At 45.4% G+C, this 19,923-nt stretch overlaps 1 protein-coding gene across 3 annotated transcripts in view; it reads left to right on the forward strand.

The window, feature by feature from the left end:
• The window catches only part of LOC118229388 (F-BAR domain only protein 1-like), a 54,541-nt gene that overhangs the window by 5,744 nt on the left and 28,874 nt on the right, over positions 1–19,923 (forward strand). For all 3 annotated transcript variants that reach the window (XM_035421309.1, XM_035421310.1, XM_035421311.1), the window contains exons 2-3: positions 5,022–5,070; positions 15,828–15,919. In XM_035421309.1, the coding sequence (XP_035277200.1) occupies positions 5,044–5,070; positions 15,828–15,919 (119 nt within the window). In that variant the 5' untranslated portion in view covers positions 5,022–5,043. The remainder of the gene's footprint in view (positions 1–5,021; positions 5,071–15,827; positions 15,920–19,923) is intronic.

Below are 19,923 nucleotides of genomic sequence, written 5' to 3' on the forward strand. Positions count from 1 at the left end.
AGGTTGGGGTGGGGTAAAGCGTTAAAACATATGGCAGCACCGACGAAACGCAAGAAAGCGGGCTGTTATTGATTTTATTGGTTTAGGAAAGCTGTTACCTAACGTTTTCGGGTCCTCCACTTTTATGTACAGTCTGTGTGTACGTGTATTTTAAATGTGCGGGTGTGTATATGTATGACTGATGTGTTGTCAGTGGTGAATCAACTGGAAGTGCTGAACTTGAGTCAGAATTGGATTGGAATACCTGTGAGGCAAACACACCATTCTGTGATGCTGTCTATCTTTAGAGAGTGCAATATTAAAGTCCTGAGCCAATGGAAGCTCCGAGCTTCTCTTTGTGTTTTTACTCTATTCAACACCCGCCTACAGGTAGGTCATCCTGTCTGCGCCTCATACAGGCTTTCAACATTAACAGCGCTGCGCCGTGCACTTTGAACAAGGCCCGATTTATGCTAGCGAGCTCCGGGGTATTTAAGGAAGTAATTAACTTGTCAGTTAACTTGTGAGAATTGCAATTTGTGCATTCCATTGTGGACTAATGATCTGTAACACTCCGGGGAAATGGGCTATATGACAAGCGCATCTAGCGTAGGGGATACGCATCAGTAAAGACTTCGGTGATAAAATAACAACAGTGTCCTGCCTCAGAGACTTTCTCCTCGTCGGTACAGCTTTGTGCGTTTCAGTGACTCACAACTTACCTGCTAATAGCAGCATTGCAGTACACCAGATGGCAATCTTCAGGGCTTTCCAACGGTGGCCGCGAGTATCCGTCATATACATTGCAAGCGAGAATCCATATCTCACAGGTGCACCGCTGGGTATCGCTTCCTCAAAACGAGGTTTTAATGTGTTACCACGAGTCCCAAAGCCATTTACAACTGCTGTTTTCATTAGCACTGCTAGATAAATGTTTTACATTCATTTCCTCTCGGTGAGGGTCACAGTTTGTGGCATTGTGAGTGTTTTTTTTTAGCTTAACCAGTGTGCATAACTCCTGGCCTTGGGAGGTCAAAGGGCCCCAGCTTCACATTATGCCCACGCTCTTAACCAGCCATTTGTCTAACAGAGGTCTTCAAGTGTTTGAGTACAACAATAAAACAGGTAGGATCACAGCCTCTTGTGTAAAGTGATACGCACAGGGTAAATGTCAGCACTCTTAAAAATGTTTCAAGTTGTAAATCACAAAACGCGTGCACCAAGTCGGTTTTGTTTCTCGGTTCTGTTAAAGCCCCGCTCTTCTGTTTCTCCCCTCCCTCTCTCCACCTAGAAAAGGCAATCTCTGTCTCCTTTGCAAATGGGAGTTCATTTCGGCAGATGGAAATTAACGTTCAGAACGGGCCTGGTACTGTGTTCCATCTACCGGTTCTGTCCATGCCACAAGGGCAGCTGAGGTACTGAGGTACCGTGGTCTGCACTCAACCTGCGGCTTTCCTCAGCAATTACGACAGCACCTGGGGCAGAGAACTGCCTTGTTGCAATAGCAGATTAGTGATCTATAGTCAGTCGTGATTACAGTGATATTGACTTTGGTGATAGGTATATTCAGTATTGGTGATTATGAAGGCTAGGTGTTTGTCCTGGAAATATTGGTCATTGTTGTTAAATCTGAAATAACACGTGCAACTGTAGCAAGTGCTTGAAGTAAAAAAAATAAAAAATAACTGGGCAGTTGCCACTAGTAAAAAATACGAGTAAAATGCGTTGATAGGCTGGTGCATTTAATCGGTTTGTTCCGTCACGGAAGTAAAAATTGTGCTTTTTTGCCGTGACAAGAATGGTTTTGGAAACAGCGTGCTCAAATTGCATTATTAAAATAATAGGAATATAATGTGTCCATTTGTATATTTTTAAAGTTTTATTTGGTACATTTTGTAACCTACATTACGAGGCTGAGGCTTTGATGGAGCACCTGTTGTCACTGATAGCATTACCTTTATGCAGGGGAGCACAACAGGGGTGGACTGATCCGTTTCGGAATTTTTCTGCCAACTTCTGCTCTTTAATTACATGTATACACTATATGCCCAAAAGCATCTGAACACTCCTTGGTATGGGACTGTTTTTCATGGTTTGGACTAGGCCCCTTAGTGATGTGAAGGCAAATCTTAATGCTATAGCATACAATCACATTCTAGACAATTCTGTGCTTCCCTTACAGTTTTGGTAATGCCCTTTCCTGTTTCAGCTGAAATTTCAGAAATTGGATGTCAGCTGTCCACTTGCTTTTGGCCATGTAGTGTATTTGTATAAGCACCAGATATCACCGCGGAGGTGTATCGCAAGGTTTTACTGTGCTCAAGTACATGGGTGAATCAGCATAGTTTTTCGAGCTGTCAGAAAACTAAAACTAAGGTAATTGGTTGGAACAAATACCAGCACGCAGAGTTGTGCACCCCTGCTGTAACGAGAGAAAGAGCACTCCGCATGAAACATTGTTGACAGAGGCAGTCAAACATCTGATTTCAACAACTGGCTGAAGGATATGTTAAGGTAGACAGTTGCTGTCGAAAAACTGACAACAAAATCTGAAAAAGCACCAAAAAATTGACAAAAATGCAGAAATGGCATAAAATGGGGAAAGGCCCCCCAAAAAAATGCGAAAATCACACACAACTGTGACACACACAACTTCTGTGACAAAAACCAGCCATAGTGATTGTAGCTGACTGTATGAAATGTTGACTGTATATCGCGGCAATTAATGATTGTTGCAGTCTGATTTGCGATTAGATTTGCCTGTAAGGATTAGGCTAGTGATCAGAGTTCTTTCTAGTGATTGATTATTAGTTGTCTGTGGTGATTAGTTATTATAGTTTGCTGGCGATTAGTTATTCAAGCTGTGTCTGGCTAAAGTGCACTCAGTTCCCAGTTGCAGTTAATGAGTAGCACCATCTATGGCAATCAGTTTTTGGAGCTGTCTGGTTATTGATTAGGGGTGTCTGTAGCCATGAATGATCAGCACTTTCTCTGGTGATTAGTGCTTATAATATTCTTAGGAGATCAGCTGTCTTTCACCACCTGGGTAATGGCTCCCCAGTGGATAGGTTTCTCCACGGGGGGGGGGGGGGGGGGGGACCTGTCAATCTTCGGTGGACGTTCTCTTCCCTGCACTCACAAACAGGTATTACTCCTGCCACAGATTGATGGAGAGCATGTCACTGCTGCACAAGGAAAAATCACAGTGCCACATTATTGCCGTAGCCGCGAAGGAGTGGGCAGGGAGATTTGATTCAGCCGGCAGGCTATCATGCTGTTGTTGGGTGTGTGTCTTGTGTCTTGGGTGCAGAAATCTGAAAGCTGACTATGTGACTCACTGTAGATAAAGAGATGTAAATTAGGCAGATTCACTGTTGGAATGTGTGTGTGTGTGTGTGTGTGTGTGTGTGTGTGTGCGCGTGTGGGTGGGTGTGTTTGTGGTTGTGTGTTTGCATTTGCGTTTTTGTGTGTGTTTTTTTGTGTGTGTCTGTGTGCGGGGTACCGTGGTGTGTGTGCAAGGTGGGCGTCTTTTTTCCGACTCCCAGGTGACTGTCATGGTGAGTGTTAGATGACTGTGGTCTGCTCTGCAGCCTTAGCACTGTATCAGTTTTTTCTCTCTCCCACTCAACCTCCGTGCTTCCTTTTCTCCGTCTCTGAATGTCTTCGCTTGTATATCTTTCCCTCGGCTCCAGTAACTTCGTTTCTCAGATGACGGGTGATAAATGAGGAGTGTAGGTGGTGGTGTTATTTTAGTTGTCGAAATTTGTCCTTTCCGCGCACGTTGTCTGTGGCTAATAAGGTGAAGTGACCCGCCTAACTTCGCCTCATCTTTCCTCCTCTTCTCTGCTCCTCCTCCCACTCTTCCCTGCCCTTTGCCTGGGTGATTCTGTTATTCATACGGCCGGTCTTTTGACCCAGAGCGACATCTTTTGCGTGTTTAATGTTCACCGCGTCGCACCTGGGTGAATTTGCAGCGCGATGTGCTTGGTCCGGAGGTTTTTTTTCGGCTTCGGTCCCAGAAGCTCTTTCTGAAGAGGTGCCGGTTGCTTGTGAAAGCAGGCATGCAGAACAGTGAGTACTCGTGCTGTGCTGCGCTAAAGTTTAAGCTGGAGCCTAGCGCCTCTTCAGAGGAGCAGAGCTGCTCTAAGCACACAGGGTGGTCATGGGAATTGATGACCCTCCTTAGCTGCGCGACATAGAGTACATGTACATATGAGCATTAATTCCTTCTTTTTTATGGAACAATCGATATACATATAGACCATATACATACAGTATGCGTGCAAATTTTACTCACTCGGGTCTGGTGTAGATTTACATTAGAGAGGACAGGTGTTATACGAGAGGATGACAAGGTCATTTTTGATCTCTGAATGAAAGATGTAACAGTTTCTGAATCTTTCACGATCTGGGGAAGGTCACTGTAAAGTTTTGGAACCATGAAGCAAGAAGCTCTGCCACATACATTAAAAGTTTGCACCCAGTTAGACAACCTCCTTTGACCTGAGGGTCCTACTTAATGTGATCAAATATGGTTTTATGCGACTACAAATAAGTTTCATGCAGCTCGGTTTCCTGCAACTGAAAATGAATTTCAAATACTCAGGAAAGTTGGTTAGAAGCTTGATTTGAGCTTTAGGATTTTCTGGAACTGCCTTCACCCAACTGTAGAAAAAAAACGTAACCAAACAAAAGATTTTTTTTCTTTTCTGCCATTAAGTATGCTGCTACATGGTTCGGAGTAGGCATTGATAAAAATGGACGGCTGCTCACCTCATTCATCTGCTTGTGTGTCTTGCCGGAGGCATCTTCCAACCCGGCATCGTATCTAGGGACAATGTTAACCAGGGTCATTGTTCTGTGGAGACGTCTATGGTTTGCTGCAGGAGTGGGTCTGAAGGATTAGTGAGTGGGTGCAGCAACAGACTCAGGGAAACTTTTGCTTTTATATGCTTTTCAGAGAGCTGGGTGGAGAGGATTCTCGTCTTTCTCACAAATGTTCAGTCAGGCCTCTTAATGCCTATTTTCTTTTCCTCTTTCAGATCTCACTAAGCTCCGAACAAGATGGCGTTCTTCAAAAACAACTTCTGGGTGAGTGCGTCGGTCGAATCCTCTGTTGTTTGGGCTTCCTGTTTTTGACCTGGTGTCAGTTCGCGTAGTTGCCTTCTGACGATGCAGACAAACGGGTCCGGTGTCCAAGCGGAGATTGCTTTAAGCTTACTGGAGAATTGGTGTGAGGCAGCGCTGTGGGCTGTGTGAAATTTATTCAGGCCTTCCACTGGTGTTTGTCACTTCTCCTTAGTGCTCTGAGACCTCCAAGTCCCATCTCATTGTGCTTATAGAGCTGTGTCTGCAACACAAGTGATGAATGAAGTGCCAATGAGAGAGGGATCTTGGGTATTGAAAAGTCTCTGTCGTGGTTGTTTGGGAATACAAACTGTTTGGAAAGCATTTAGTTGGATGCCTCCATCATAATAAAGTGGTTTTCTAGGGCTCTTAGTGTATGATTGGTGCATTGAACATTCTCTTGGTTTAATTCCAAAAATAGTACACTCTCTCTTTCTCTGTCTCTCTCTTTCTCACACACACACACACACATACATTCTTTCTGACTAGAAAATGTAAAATGTCCTTCTAAATCCAGAGGTCAGCATTAACAGTTAAATCACTGATAATTTTTCATAGCACAAACCTAGGTGCTGGAGCAGGATTAAAAAGGTGGATGGGGTTCTGCCAGTTAGAGCTCAAATATAAACCTTTCGTTTGAACAGTCAGTCCGAGGTGGAGAGAGATAGGGATGTTGTCCCCTAGAGTGATCCCAGATATGCACGAGGCCTCTTTGTTTCTCTGCCTACGTTGTGAGTGAGAAGCGGACGGTTCCCTGCGGAACCTGGGTCGCCAAATGGCGGGAAACGGGCCAGGCCTCTGTAGTCCTCTCCCAGGGGCGCGTTGTGCACTCTGGACTGTCAGCACATCTGGACAGGCTAATTTTGGTCCTGGTCCTCTATTACTTGGCCAGCTTGGAACAGCAGGTCAGCTGGAACCTTCCAGAATAGCAGGGCGGTGGACCGGAATCTCGCACCAAGCGGTGCAAGTCACCCTCAGTCTGTAGACAGTAAAAAAACATTTCCAGTTGTAACGATGAAACTAAATTGTTCATTTTTGTCCACATGGCAACAGTTGTTTTGACACATTGTAATCTTTTTAAGTGGGTTCTAAGAAATCTAAGGAAAGTGATTTAATTGACTCATTATTGTAGTTGTTGTAATGTAGCCACATTCATTCATTTGAGCATTAGAATTAGCTGTTAGCATTGAATAACTCTTTGACATTATTGTAATTTTACAGTTTATATCTTCAGCTGTCATTCCTGGTGGAAACGGGCATTTAGGTGCCGTTTTACACGGAGCGCAATGTTCTGGTGTTCTGATGTTTCTGGTGTTTTCCCAGTGCTCCAGTTGCCTGGCAGAATGACACACTGACCGTCAGCACAACCTCATGATACAGCAAATTCTCACAGCCCCAGTGAGCTGATTCAGCCAGGCTTGTACTCCTGACTGGCAGCCAAACATACACACACACACACACACACACACATACACATACAGGCACATACACACACACACGCACACGCACACACACACACACACATACAGGCACATACACACACACACACATACACACACACGCACACACACATACAGGCACATACACACACACACTCGCATACACCTGCATGCACATACCCAGACATGCGTACACACACGCACACCCCACACACACACACCATCACATACACTTGCACACACGTGCAGGCACATGCAAACGCACACACGCATACACTTGCACGCACCTGCATACACACTACACACACATGCTTGCATGCACATGCATATACAAATACACACATACACATCTCACATTGTGTCTACAAACAAATAGATAGTTAAAATATCTCTAAATAGAGAAATCTGCAAACCGTAAAGCTATTTCTGTGAAACCACGTGGGTCAGGTGCGCATGGATTCAAACGCACAATCCAATTTCAGCTCAACAGCTGACGACTGGGGAACAGTCAATAACAATGCAACAGAAGCTAAGGCTACTGCTGGTAATCTGCTAATGGAGACATTGCTCCTGAGAAAGACAGTCAGTACATTCTCCATTATTCTCAGTAGTGCAGCAGCCTTGAGAGCATTTGGATGAGCTGTCAGCCTTCAGATTCGGAAGCTGTGATGGGTGAATGAGGATTGGGCTATGAGACATGGGATAGCATTAGTCACAGAGACAGTCGCACCTCTCTATTCAGCAGGGGGCTAGCAGCAGGGGTTGGGGGTGTATGGAGGAGGAGGAGGGGGAGGTTCTGTAACGGATGCCTCTGCAGGGGTATTTGACCATCCCAACTCCCCCCCCTCCCCATCCCCCCACCCACCAACCCACCCTCCACAGACATACCGCCCCATTGTGAAAACTTTGGCTCAGCGTCAAAGCTGACTGTGTCAATTGAGCGGTGGGCCCCGTGACCCCCCCCCCGCCCCCCCCCCCCCCCGCCTTTGTGGCGCAGGCCTCATCGTGCGGGGATGGGGCGGAGGGGGGGACGAGTGGACCGCTGGGTTTGAAATGTAAGATTCCTCCATTGTGTCAGACAAAGCCGGCCAAAGCCCCTTCTCGCCCATTAAAGTGCACGAGCGCTGCAGCGGGGGCTACAGGTTCACATCCCTGGCATGGGCCCCGCCGCTCACATCAGGCATCGGTTACAATGGATGAAAGCAGTTGCAGTAGTTACATTGGCTGGCTTCACTCCACCCTGACCAGGGTCATCGGTTTCCTGAATGAAATACTACCTCAGGGGGTTTCTGGGAATTGTGGTACATTGTGTAAGAGGGGATTATAATTGGTATTTTCATTACATACTGGATAGTTTCATAATTACTTTTATGCCCATACTTAAATGTGTCATTTTTCCACAAGAGCAAAGATACGTTGTGTGATCAACACCCTTTATTTCTGATTAGTAGTGTGGTGCATATGGAGGCTTTTGAGTATAGGTTATTGGGTCTTCTGTAAAGTGTACACTGTAAAGTGTGCTTACATAGAGCATTACTAAGTGTGGACAGCAGTACATACTAATAATCAAAGATCATTTGAGTGAAGTGGCCGGCACTGTCATAGTAAAACCTGACATCCTCAACGTGGCAACAACAGTCTGTGGCCCTCCATACTCCACACTCAATTAAAAAATAATAAGAATTAAAAAAAACCTTTTTAAATAGCCATTTTGCTTGCTAACCCCATCAACGAACCTTCTGTAGTAATATTGCGTCAGCCTTTTGGTTAAGGGACCCCGGGCAGATTTCTTCAGACTTATTAACTTGAAATGAGACCGGCGTCTTCACCACAGACAGGCGTCTTCACCACAGACAGCAGTCTGGCGGTCGACTGGAGGCCGAGAAGGAGCGGCTGGCGCGCACGTGCGAGACCGTTTGCGGGAATTGCTGAGGAGCGGCAATTAATTTCGGCTCAGAGAGCAAAGCGCCAACTGCTGCGACCAACTGCCAATGAACTGCAAGCGGGAGTCGGAGCGGGGGGGGGGCTAATCCTCGGCTCCGTCTCGAATGTTATTTTGGGCGGGGTCGCGGGTTACCTGCCGGATCCCAAAAACCCGAGCGCGCGCCTCGTTCCTGCTTTTGGTGGAGGGGGAGAGGGGAGGCTTGGGTGAGGGGTTGTGTGTTTGCGTCAAAGTCGCCCCTGCTGAACTTTAATGCATTTTGGAAACTTCGCAGAATCTTCAGTGTCCAGGTGTTGCAAGGCCCGTTCCATCGTCGCTAGCGACGGAGGAGAGTCGAGCTAGTACTGCTCTCCCACCTCTTAAGTGAGCTAGCTGCTTTTGTAAGCCTCTGGAGATATTGTTTCATTTGGAAAGTAATTCTGTAATTTTCTTTGACTGCAAATGAATAAATAACTAGTGCCTCTGGACCTTTCAAAGTTTTTTTGTAGCAAAACAAATTGTAATCCAGTGATTTTCTTCTTCTTCTGGAATATGAAAAGGTTTTATACATGTAACCTGCACATGATTGTCTTATCCAAGATTATTTCTGTATCGGGGTCATCTCTATAACTTTTCAAAGCATTTTTCAACTTCATGCACAGTGCATGTTCTGATTCAGGAAGGTCTGTTTGAGACTGAAGATCGGTCATATAAGATGTGGGACATTTGGTCTTATTTCAAAGTTCAATAGGCACTAGTTCATTTTTTTGTTGTTGCAGATGGAAACGCACACCGATTGTGAAAAGGAGTGTGAATAAACTTTATACGTGCGCATATATGGACTGTGTTACTATGCTTACCTTGCACGGCATCACCTGTCTGCTGGCCCCGTTCCGCAGGTGCACGCGGCAGGGGAAATGAAAGTCTTGTTTCTTTTGAAATGGCGCTAGCATCCCGTAATTGTAATTATGTAAATGCGTCCCTCGGATATAAGCAGAAACTGTCTCGTTCCGATTGCCCGCCTCGTATCTCTCCGTCTGGAGTAACGGGGCAGAGAACCCCGGGGGCTGGTGGCTTAATTTAGGCGCGGGAGCTCGGGGCCAGCCGCGGATCGCCGTCGGTGAATTAGATTAATGAAAACGAGCACAATGACTCGCCGTTCTGCCGGATAAAGGGACTGACTGGCGAGGTGAGAGATTCGGGGCGGCGATGTAAAGCCGGGAAAAGGTAATTTGAAACGGGCGGCCCGTGAGGTCCGCCGGCTGCGAGCGCCGCCGGCATCTGCGCGTCGCACCCGCCCCGCCCCTCTCGCTTACTGCTGACTGCAGCTGCTCTGCGCCGAAGCCATTAATCACCGCGGTAACAGCGACAGGCGCGCGGCGGGCTCCTGCGCGTAGCGCGCTCTTGCGCAGGTGGATTTAATTAGCCCAGCGCTAACGCCCTGGGAAAATGGGTCATTGGAATCGTCCGCAATAATTTTAATGGTCCCAGTCGTGATGTAGGATGTTTAGCCCAGGTGATCGATGGTTGGAACTGACTTGGGAAGCCGGTCCAAGCATTTGCCCTAATAACAGCTTGGATGAAATCCTAAACTGATCTGGGGTCAGTGTACACTGTGTGAGCCTGACCATGGATCAGTCGGCCTACACGGGGCAACACCGGCAGCGTATGCTTAGCGATCTATCCACCTGCTTGCTTTTTTATGGTGAAGGATTTAGAAGTTGCGGGTCTAGACGGGTTTTAGACACAGACGGGACTCAGCCCCAAAACGCGATACCGATAATCTGATGCCGATAATCTGATGCCGTAACACGATTCGAACTGCCGGTTAATCCCGAAGCTTTTTCTTTTGCCATATGCCTCACCTCAGTGGTTATGTTACTGCGATCAAAGACCTTGGGTTTTATACGACTTCTGTTTCAACTTCACATTCCGCAGTAACTTAATATATTCCGTCCCACTTACGGATCTGGGTCCCGCTGGGGCACTAAAGGGGGAGGGTCCTGTTTCGGGAGGAAGTGCTCCAGGTGTTGCCAGTGCCTGGCTGTCGGCCAGTGATTTTCAAGGGACTTTTCACAGGGAGGGTCGTCATAACAACGGGTGACATTTATATAATGCCTTTCTTGCCACGATCTCAAAGCACTCTACAGAGAAGTGGAGAAAACATAACTCGGCCATCACAAATGTTTCTGAATGAATGCATGAATGAATGAGAATTCATTTTCAAGAATTTGTTTTGCATATAGTCTCACTCACATACAATATAGCACAGCCCTTCAAAGAAAGCAACACTTGAAAAGAGCACCTAGATTATGCATGACAGCCTTTATATGCTTAGCACACATCGGCTGAGGTAAAGAGGGATTGACAGTTATTCATCCAATTAAGCGCAGGGATGATTTTGTCATTCCTGGACGTGACTCTCCCACTTTTTGCCTCCTTTGGCAAAATGCCGAGTTCCACTCTCGCTAATACTCGAAGGCTCAGAGGCTTAGAAACAGTGTTCAGACTGACAGCCCATCACCATCAGTCCATTCAATTCAGCTGGACAGGTTCAACACTGACCTTCATTCACACCATGTTTATCTAGCGACGGATGCTCACAGTTAGTTCTCCCAGATTAAAGTCTTCCATGCAGGATTGGTGCTAGCATTTCACTTCTCACATTACTGCTGCTTATCACTTGGTTGTTTGAAATGCGTCACTTAAATAGACCAGCAATTAAATATTTTTTTTCCCCATCTCACAGATCTAATGCGCGGATAGGAAACTGCTTTGTTTTATTACAAGCTTTCAGTTCTTGACCTTGTAGGTTACTTAAACAAAAAATAATTTAAAAAAAGCCTCCCACAGTGATTGAAACTGGGCAGATTTTATTTAGTTTGGGATATGAAACCATAGTTTTATTTTATTTAGTCTGGGATGTGAAACCATAGCAACAACAGTCATTCACTGTTTGAGCAGGGCAGTCCCCTGCATCATTATAAACAGAAATAGCAGAAGACAGCTGAATTGGTATCATGGAGCAATTCAGTAGGACAGCTGAATTTGTATTAGAATAAGGTTTCCACTTCAGAACGGGCCAGACTAGAAGCCAGAATAATGCATCACCAGCGTTCGTCCATACAGTCACAGTGTGGGGACTGATCATTAGAGCCTGCAACAGAAAGGGGGAAAGCAATGGTCTGTCACTGTGTCTGTGATTACAGCTACTGTCTCATCTGCTCACTCAGAGAACACCACTGCGATTACGTCCACCGAACCGGGGGTTTTCAACCTTTTCTGATCCAGGGACCCTCCAGCCACGCTCGGAGTCATCCAGGGGACCCCCACCCTGAGTTAAAAAGGGTTATGTTTAAAAAAGGTTTTATATTTTGAAATATTTTCCCAAATCAATATATAGTCATAGCATACCAAGCCTGGCCAGGGAGCCCCTGCAGTGCCTTCAAGAACCCCCTGGGGTTTGCACACCCGCTGTTGTAAATCCGGACACTAAAGGATTTCAAATGGCCTGCTGAGTTTGGCTGAATGTCATCGTTAGCACAAATCACCACAAGTTGTTGCTGTTTTCCCGGTTGGCTCTGATATTTACGATATAGCATGAGCATCCATTGATTTTTTTTTCTGTAGAGAGACCGACTCAATCAGAATAGTCTTTGTAATCACATATATCAATCTTATAATCATCCTGCCAGAACTAGGGAGGTTGAAGTAGGCCAGGATTCCTTGGGTTACTGCTGCATTAATTCCCACCATCTATGTGCCAGGGGTCTACAGGCTTACTTTTGTCAGTTAGACGTACAGCTCTCCTCTGGTCAGCACCATCTCTCCTATTGTTCTGTGCAGCCTGTGAAGCATTTGTTTTATTGCAGGCGAGTACTTTAACTGCAGATCTTTGTGTGGATTTGTGTGTATTTGCTGTGTGTTTGTGTGTGTGCATGCCACTAATGGCAGAAACGCAAGGCACAATTTTGGGGGTAATAATTGAAAATGTCTTCAGTTTGTTCAGATACATTTTAATTCCCCTTTAAAATGTATCTAAAATGTAAGCAAAAAAAATTAAGGGCGACATTCATTAGAAGGACAATATCAGTCATGAGAAGTGAACGTGTGTTTACAATGAGTCTAACGTGGAGTTTGATGTTGAATTGGCTTCTATTGGATGAGGGGTGGGGGGGTTTGCTTACACGGGTATATCTAAATATCTAAATATTGAAGCAAGCAACCTAAAAACTGTCTGGGGTGCACACAAAAGCCCAGGTAGGTGTGAAAATGACCCCAGAAGTGTTATAAAGTGAAATTCCCCTTTTTATATCAAATGTGTTCCAAGATATGTTTTTAAACTGCATTATTTCAGCCTTTTTTGTGAGAACTGGAATTCTCTAACTGTAGAACATTCAGACAAATCGAAAGCTCGGAATTCCCCTTCCTACAACTCGTCTTTGTTAAAGTAATTAGCCCCGTTAATGCCTGTGTGTATTGTGCAGGGGTGTTGTAATTAACAGCAAAACGGTTAAATGAACACACAGCCTGTTGAAATGGGAGAGTAATTTGCAGACGCTCCCTCGGGCAGTGTGGGAGGCCAGTAGGCCGGGGAAGCCTGTGACAGACGACAGCGGTGCTGGCCTTGTCTCATACGCAGTCGGCTCCGTAGATGTGGAGCTTGGGTGATTTGTGTGTTAAGGCTACTGGTGGTTATTATTCATAACTGTCTTTCTCGGAAACTGAATGAGGACTCTTCTGTCAATTCCCTGCCCCACTACATATCTGGTTTCTTCATCCTTCAAGGATGCAACGAGCGGATTTGTTGAATTGGTTATTGACATTGTGTCAGTTATCCACAAAACTCTCAAGAAGATTGAAAAGGTACATGTCTTCCTTTTGTTGCAGAATTTGGAGCTAGGGTTAGCATCATTGTCCTCCATGATGGACACTTTAAAATTTTACTGTCTGTGAAGGACATGAATGTTCTATATGATTTTTTCAATTTTTTACTTAGGTTGCAGATAAAAAACCATAGATATGGAACGTTTTTACACAGATGCGGGTATCCATGCCCAGACATGGTTTGGAGACGCAGCTGCGGACTGTGACTTCACCCCTGGAGAAGCAATAGGCGTATGATTAGTTCCCTTAACTTGTGAACCCTGGCCTTTAGCTCAGCAGGTTAATTGTATCTCCTGTAATGTGGAGTATCTTGAATATTTGGCTTGAACCTTGCAGCAGGCCTAGCCTTGTCACATTTATTCCATGAACTGTAGCTGTCAGTTATGCTTTTGTGTCTGTGTGTGTGTGTGTGTGTGTGTGTGTGTGTGTGTGTGTGTAATTGTGTGTTGTTAAGTGAACTAGACTGCAATACGTGGGCAAATCAGGGTGGCTCTCCTTTCTTGGGGTCAATTTCCAGCAGAGAATCCAGGGTTGGAGACCACTGATGAATTAAGGACTGTTAAATAAGGGAACTGTGGAGGCATAACATGCGGTATGAATTAATTACACACATCCTCCGTTCTCCACCATAGCCGCGCGTTATATAAGCACAGCATTATACATCATCTAACCTTTTGTTTTAAACATTATGGATATTTTTGTGCTAAGATGTTAAATGTGAACTGGAATGTGACCTTTACTGAAACAAATGGCCAGCTAGCTGCCCACTAACAAAAATTTTAGCATTGTTGGATTTAAATAGGCACGAGTGCTTCCTAAGATCTCGACAAGCTGTTCTAAATTTGGGATATTAGGTAGATGCATAATTAGCTTTTTTGGAGTGTGTGTGTGTGTGTGTGTGTCTGAGTGCTTACGTGCCTCTGAGTAGGTTTGCTCACCTTTGTCCAGGGAAGAATTATGCTCTTAGCATTTCCCTGCAAACTGTGGGCTGTCTGACCTGCTGTATGAGGACAGAGAACACACTCCTCCACAGTGATTCAGAGGAGCATTCAAAACCCTTTTCATTCATTTATATTGTGTAGATAGCGCCGCTTGCACAGATCCCAACCTCAGGGATGTGCGTCAGGAATGAATGCCATTCGGTACTAATGGCTGAACTTCAGTTGAAACTAGGTGCCCTGATCAGATGAAACCAAAATTGCACTTGGTCAAAGTACACCAGTGGTGGGTTTGGCTTCAGAATAAAGATATTCATGTTGTAAAGGATGGCATATCTGTGGAGAATAATATGGCATTGCTTTTCACCTGGGGTTCTTGCTAAGGTAGATAGAATCATGAACTCAAAGAAGCCATTTAGGTGAAAGGTGCTGTTCTGCAATGGCCATCTCAGACTTGAACTCGATTAAGAATGAGTGGGAATTAGTGGTTTGAATTGAAGGGCACCTCACAAACAGACCAAACTTGAAAAATTCCAGGGCATGGTAAGACATATGTTCACATGTTCGCTAATGTCATAAAGTGCAAAAAAGATGACTCTGTATTTTTATCCTTGGGAAGAGGTGGGTGCACAAAATACTGAGCACAGTGGGTCCCAATAATTTTAACACTTATGTATTTGGCAAATAAAACTCTCTGAGCAAATGTATTCGTATAAAATAACATAATGTCCTCATTCGTGTGATACATTGTAGCTCATTGCCTGTGTTTAGTTTATTTTATACAGCCTTTTTTTGCTAAGCTTTGCCAAAGGTTCCAGTACAACCATTTTTGGCATGGAGGGCGCTGTGTGTATGTGAAATAAATATGATTTACGGCGGTCCTTGATGGGCGGAAAGTGTTTGTGTGTGTGGGGGGCGGGGGGGGGGGGGGGGGGGGGGGGGGGGGGGCTACATCTGTGTCCCGTTTAGGCAGTGGGATCTGCATCTCGAGTCCGGGGCTGTGTGAGTGGTGTCATACTGCAGAAGGACACGGCCCCTGGTTTACACCACAGGGCCTCGGGAGCCCGTACCGAGAGGCAGCCTGCTCGTGTTCGGAGTCTTGTCACGTGCGCTGTCGGCACTCCTGAGCGCGCTCAGGTAGAACTGATGGAGAAGACGCTTCCGGCAGTTTCAGCAAAAAGGCGGAAATCCCCACCCTGAGTCTGACATGTGTTCCGGAGTTTCTGGTGTGAGGGGGCGTTCTCCAGTTTATCCTGCACGTTTTCGAGCAGTGACTACCCCCATGCCAGACACACACACACACACACACGTACGCACCCACAAACACGCACACACACACACACAAAGGCCCAAACCGTCAAGCACATACACACGTACACACACAGGGCATATTTGTGCACAGCCTGCTCCTTCTGCGATTGACGTGGGGAATTCATATTTATTCATTGAGCTCCGGAAGATGCTTGAGCACAGAATGCCAGACATCTCAGCGCATCTCCCAGCTGAAGATCTGAGCTAGCATGTGTTGTGTTGCAGGGGGAGAAGAACACGGGATTCGACGTGCTTTACCACAACATGAAGCACGGACAGCTTGCCGCCAAAGAGCTGGCGGAGTTTGTGCGAGAGAGGTAAGGAGTGAGGGGGAAGGAGGGAGGAGTGTTGTTTGGGTGGCAGACTGTTCGTGGGAGAGGTGGGGGAGGGCAGAGGAGGAGCGAGGGGAGGTGGATATCTGTGCGAAAAACATGAGTGAGTTCACTGTCCTCATGATTAACACCTCTGGAGACAAGCATGTCTTAATTGGCTCATTTTGATAAACTCTCCCTCACATAAGTTGTCACAAGCTGATAATTGATTTGACAGCCCCATTCACCGCACATTAAGGGGAGAGCCACTCGCTCCAAACACTTACATTGGCGAGAAGTAGCGTGTCATTCATCTACTTTGTTTGCCCCCGAATTGAAAGACAGAGCTGACCTAGCTCTCAAAAACAGAGCCCGGAGAGCAATTAAATTTTTATTGATTCCTCCTCCCACCTGGCAGCAGTGTTAGAATAGAACACAATATGGCTTCATTTTCTTCCTTCAAAATCTGCCGTAGGCTTCTCTGCTCACTTGTTTGCGTACTTATTATCTTATTATTTTTAGATATTCTATATGCCTTATATCTACACTTCAGAAAAGCCTGTTTAAATATGTGCAAAGGCAGTGTGCAGGGATGTCCAGAAGAATCTGTGGACGGGTTGTTTCTGAAAACTTTTTAACTTTCCATATATTGTCGTCATAGCCTACCATATTTCCTTGGCATCGACCCAGCTCTTTGCGGCCTTTTGTTTTATTTTTTGCCCGGTGCTCACCTCCGAAGGACCCGCCAGTGTCTCTCCTGCTCTGTCTGACTGCGTGACGGGAGCGCGAATGGGAAGAGAGGGGGAGAGATTGATGGAGCGCCGGGCTCAGATGGCGGGTCGTCTGATCGTCGTGATAATAGCGCTTCTGCTTCTGGGACTTCTCCTCATTGTGCTTCCCGGGCGCCCCGGAATATCAGTTAGTCCGTAATTAAGCGGAACGGTTGACTTAATTGCCGTAATTAAGCCCGCTCGAGCTCGGCGCCTCGCGGAGTCCTCCGTCACGCTTCGAGCGGACGGGAGAGATGACATCGGCACGGCGCCATCGGGGCACCGAACCCCGCTCTCTCTCTCTCTCTCTCTCTCTCTCTTTCTCTCTCTCTCTCTCTCTTCCGTTTGAACGGCTCCCGTTTCCAGTGCCAGCCGTCGACTGGAGCCAAGTGCCATCTATCTCATTGCCACTCGGGTTCTCAACAAGTGAACACGAACGTAGCGCCGCGCGAATTTTAGTTTGCCGCTTAAGTGAAATTTAAAGCTGAGCGAAATGTGTTTTGCGCTGCTTTTGTGCCTTTCTGATGGGGTGTGAAATAAGTGGGTGAGCTCTTCCGAGTCGCAGGTACGGAAAATTATCCGTTGCGGTGTTAATCGAAATAATTCTGCAGTGGCTTTCCGCGCCGCTCTTTCTGTTTTACATAAAGGTTAGTGTTTCTCCCATTTTGAAATCGCCCGCTGTGCGTTGTCATACTTTTGCGTCACTGCTGTGATACTAGTCACTAGTTTCCCACTGATTATTTTCGTGCCAAGCCAAGCAGTGTGCTATAGGAGAGCTATTGAGGGATAGCTGCATCTCATGTTGGCAATAAATGTAATGTATATGTGCTAGTGAGTTCTAGGGCACATATGGAGCAGTAACCCATTGAAACCGGATTGACCGGAGCCCACTTTTTCCCAGTTGTATGGAGTCAATGTATCCTCCTTCAGTTTGGATCGATTCTAAATAGTCTAAGTCTGAATATTCAGCATCTGAATGGTGAAACGTGAATATCTCCAGCACATGGTCACCTGCATTCACAAAGCCTGATAGTTAATCAGATTATGTAGTTAGGGGTTTAGAAGATGCTAAATCCAAAAACATCTACAGCACCCCAGGACCCAGGTTGCCTGACCCTTGCCTAGACATCATTGTTTACTCCTGATGTACACCAGGGGCGTGTTTCACAAAAAGTTTGTTTTACTTCAGTCCATGTTCCAGATTTGGGAGGGTTCTGGGTTTTACTCTGTGCAGTTGTCCAGCTAAATCAGTAATCCTGCTTCGTAAAACATGGCTGACTCATGTCCTGGAGAGCCACAGTGTTCGCAGGTACTTGTGCTTGCCTTTAAATCAGCAGCTTGCTAAGGCCTTGAGAACAAGGTGTGTGTATTCTTTAGCCATTCAATGGCATAAATGAATCACTGGCACTGAAACACTCCAAAGACCAGCAGACACTGCAGCCCTCCAGGACTGGATCCTGAATGCTATTATGTAGTCTATGAGGCACAGCCTGTCCTGTGCTTAACCACTCAAACAATTCCAAGACATTCAGACCATCACAGGTACAACTTATGTAAGGATTTGGGGCATTCATAAGTCAATCAGTGGCGAAGAAAAGCTGCTTCATATGAAAATTAGTCAACTGAATTTTGATTATTTAAGCATGTGAAATAATTGTGTTTGTCTCCTCTGACCTTGGGATTCAGTGTAAATGTTGGAAATGTGCTGAGTCTGACTTTGTCCATTTCTCTCATATTTTAACATTTTAATGAGGCGTCAGCAGGAGCACCTCGGGCAAGAAACAGTGCTGATGGTGTGAAAATCTGTGGTGAGAGAGCTTCCAACATGACAGGGAGGAAACTTACATGGAGGGTTCCCACAATCCTTTGCGTTGTTTTGGTGTGGGTTTGGAGGAGCCGAGTGGCCTCGTTTTCCTGTTCTGCTACCAAAACGGTCTGGGTTTGTTTCCATTTCTGCAGATTTGGGATGCCCAATTGCAATCTAGTCCCATCGCTGTATAAGCACTTTGTCAGTTTGGGAGGAGGCAGACTCGCACGTGTGTCCTCCCACAAGCTTTTAGCTGGCTGCTGCTGCTTCTTCTGTTTTTAAATCTGCCATCTACCAGCTGAGATGCGCAGTCATTGCATCGAAGGGCTTCCTTCTTTTGCAGCTGGAGCAGGCAGACCACAGGCATGCAGCAGACTTTAGGAGTTAGCGAATGCGCAAATAGGCTGCCTCTTGAATCACTCCCTGACTGTTTGAAATGTGTGTGCACTTCTAAAAACGCGAAGGAAAATGGCTGTACTCTCAAGTACTGTTCTCTGTGGAGCACTTTCAGTCAGCGTTGACCTTTAACTTTGTCACACAAACACATTTTGGCATTTTCAGGCCTGAAATCGCCAAACATAACTTGCCATATTGTTATATAAAAAAAACAGGTTTACATTTTATTTTAAGTCAAGAGATAAAACATTCCAAAGCACAGGCTGGGACTGGATTGGAGATTTCCTTCACCTTGTTATAAGTCCTTGTTTCTCTTCCGTAACCAATGAAAAATAAGTGAATTTTTGCCAAGGGAAGGTAGTTTGTTTCAAATTTAATTTCCTCCATTCACAGTTGATCACTCACATGAAGGGAATTCTTTCTTTCCCTGCTATTTGAAGGGACAGTTGAATTATTTACTGTAATTAGGCTATTTATTATTTATACACCATCTGCACCAAATATGTACAGCGCATTATTAACAACGGGTCTGTTGTTCATTTTTTGTTTTCTTACAGTGCCATGAAAATGTGTTTTCCTCTTTCCTGATTTCCTCTCTTATTGCATATTTGTCACACTGACTGATTTCAGATCTTTAGACGAAATGTAATATTAGACAAAGGGAACCCGAGTAAAGACAAAACACATTTTAAAAATTATTATTTCATTTATTTCAAACACCCATATCACCCATGTGGAAAAAGTAATTGCCTGTAGTTTGCTGCTTGTTTATGCAATGTGTTGTCAAACAGTTGTTTTGTTTACACTTCAAAAGTTTTAGTAGTAATGCGAGAGTGATTTAGGTGTCAGTCATTAAAGTAATTGCCTGAATTGTCACACTACAATTTGCCTCATGTTTCTTTCTCTAATTTTGAATAAAAAATTTTCTTGTCAAGTCACCTGATACCTGCAGTTGTAGACTGTGCACTCCCCTCATACACTCACGCAAAATACAGCAACCATTTATATCACTTCAGGCAAACAGTACTACAGGACTG

The sequence above is a fragment of the Anguilla anguilla genome, chromosome 6 (genome assembly GCF_013347855.1).
Source record: "Anguilla anguilla isolate fAngAng1 chromosome 6, fAngAng1.pri, whole genome shotgun sequence".
Lineage (NCBI taxonomy): Eukaryota > Metazoa > Chordata > Actinopteri > Anguilliformes > Anguillidae > Anguilla > Anguilla anguilla.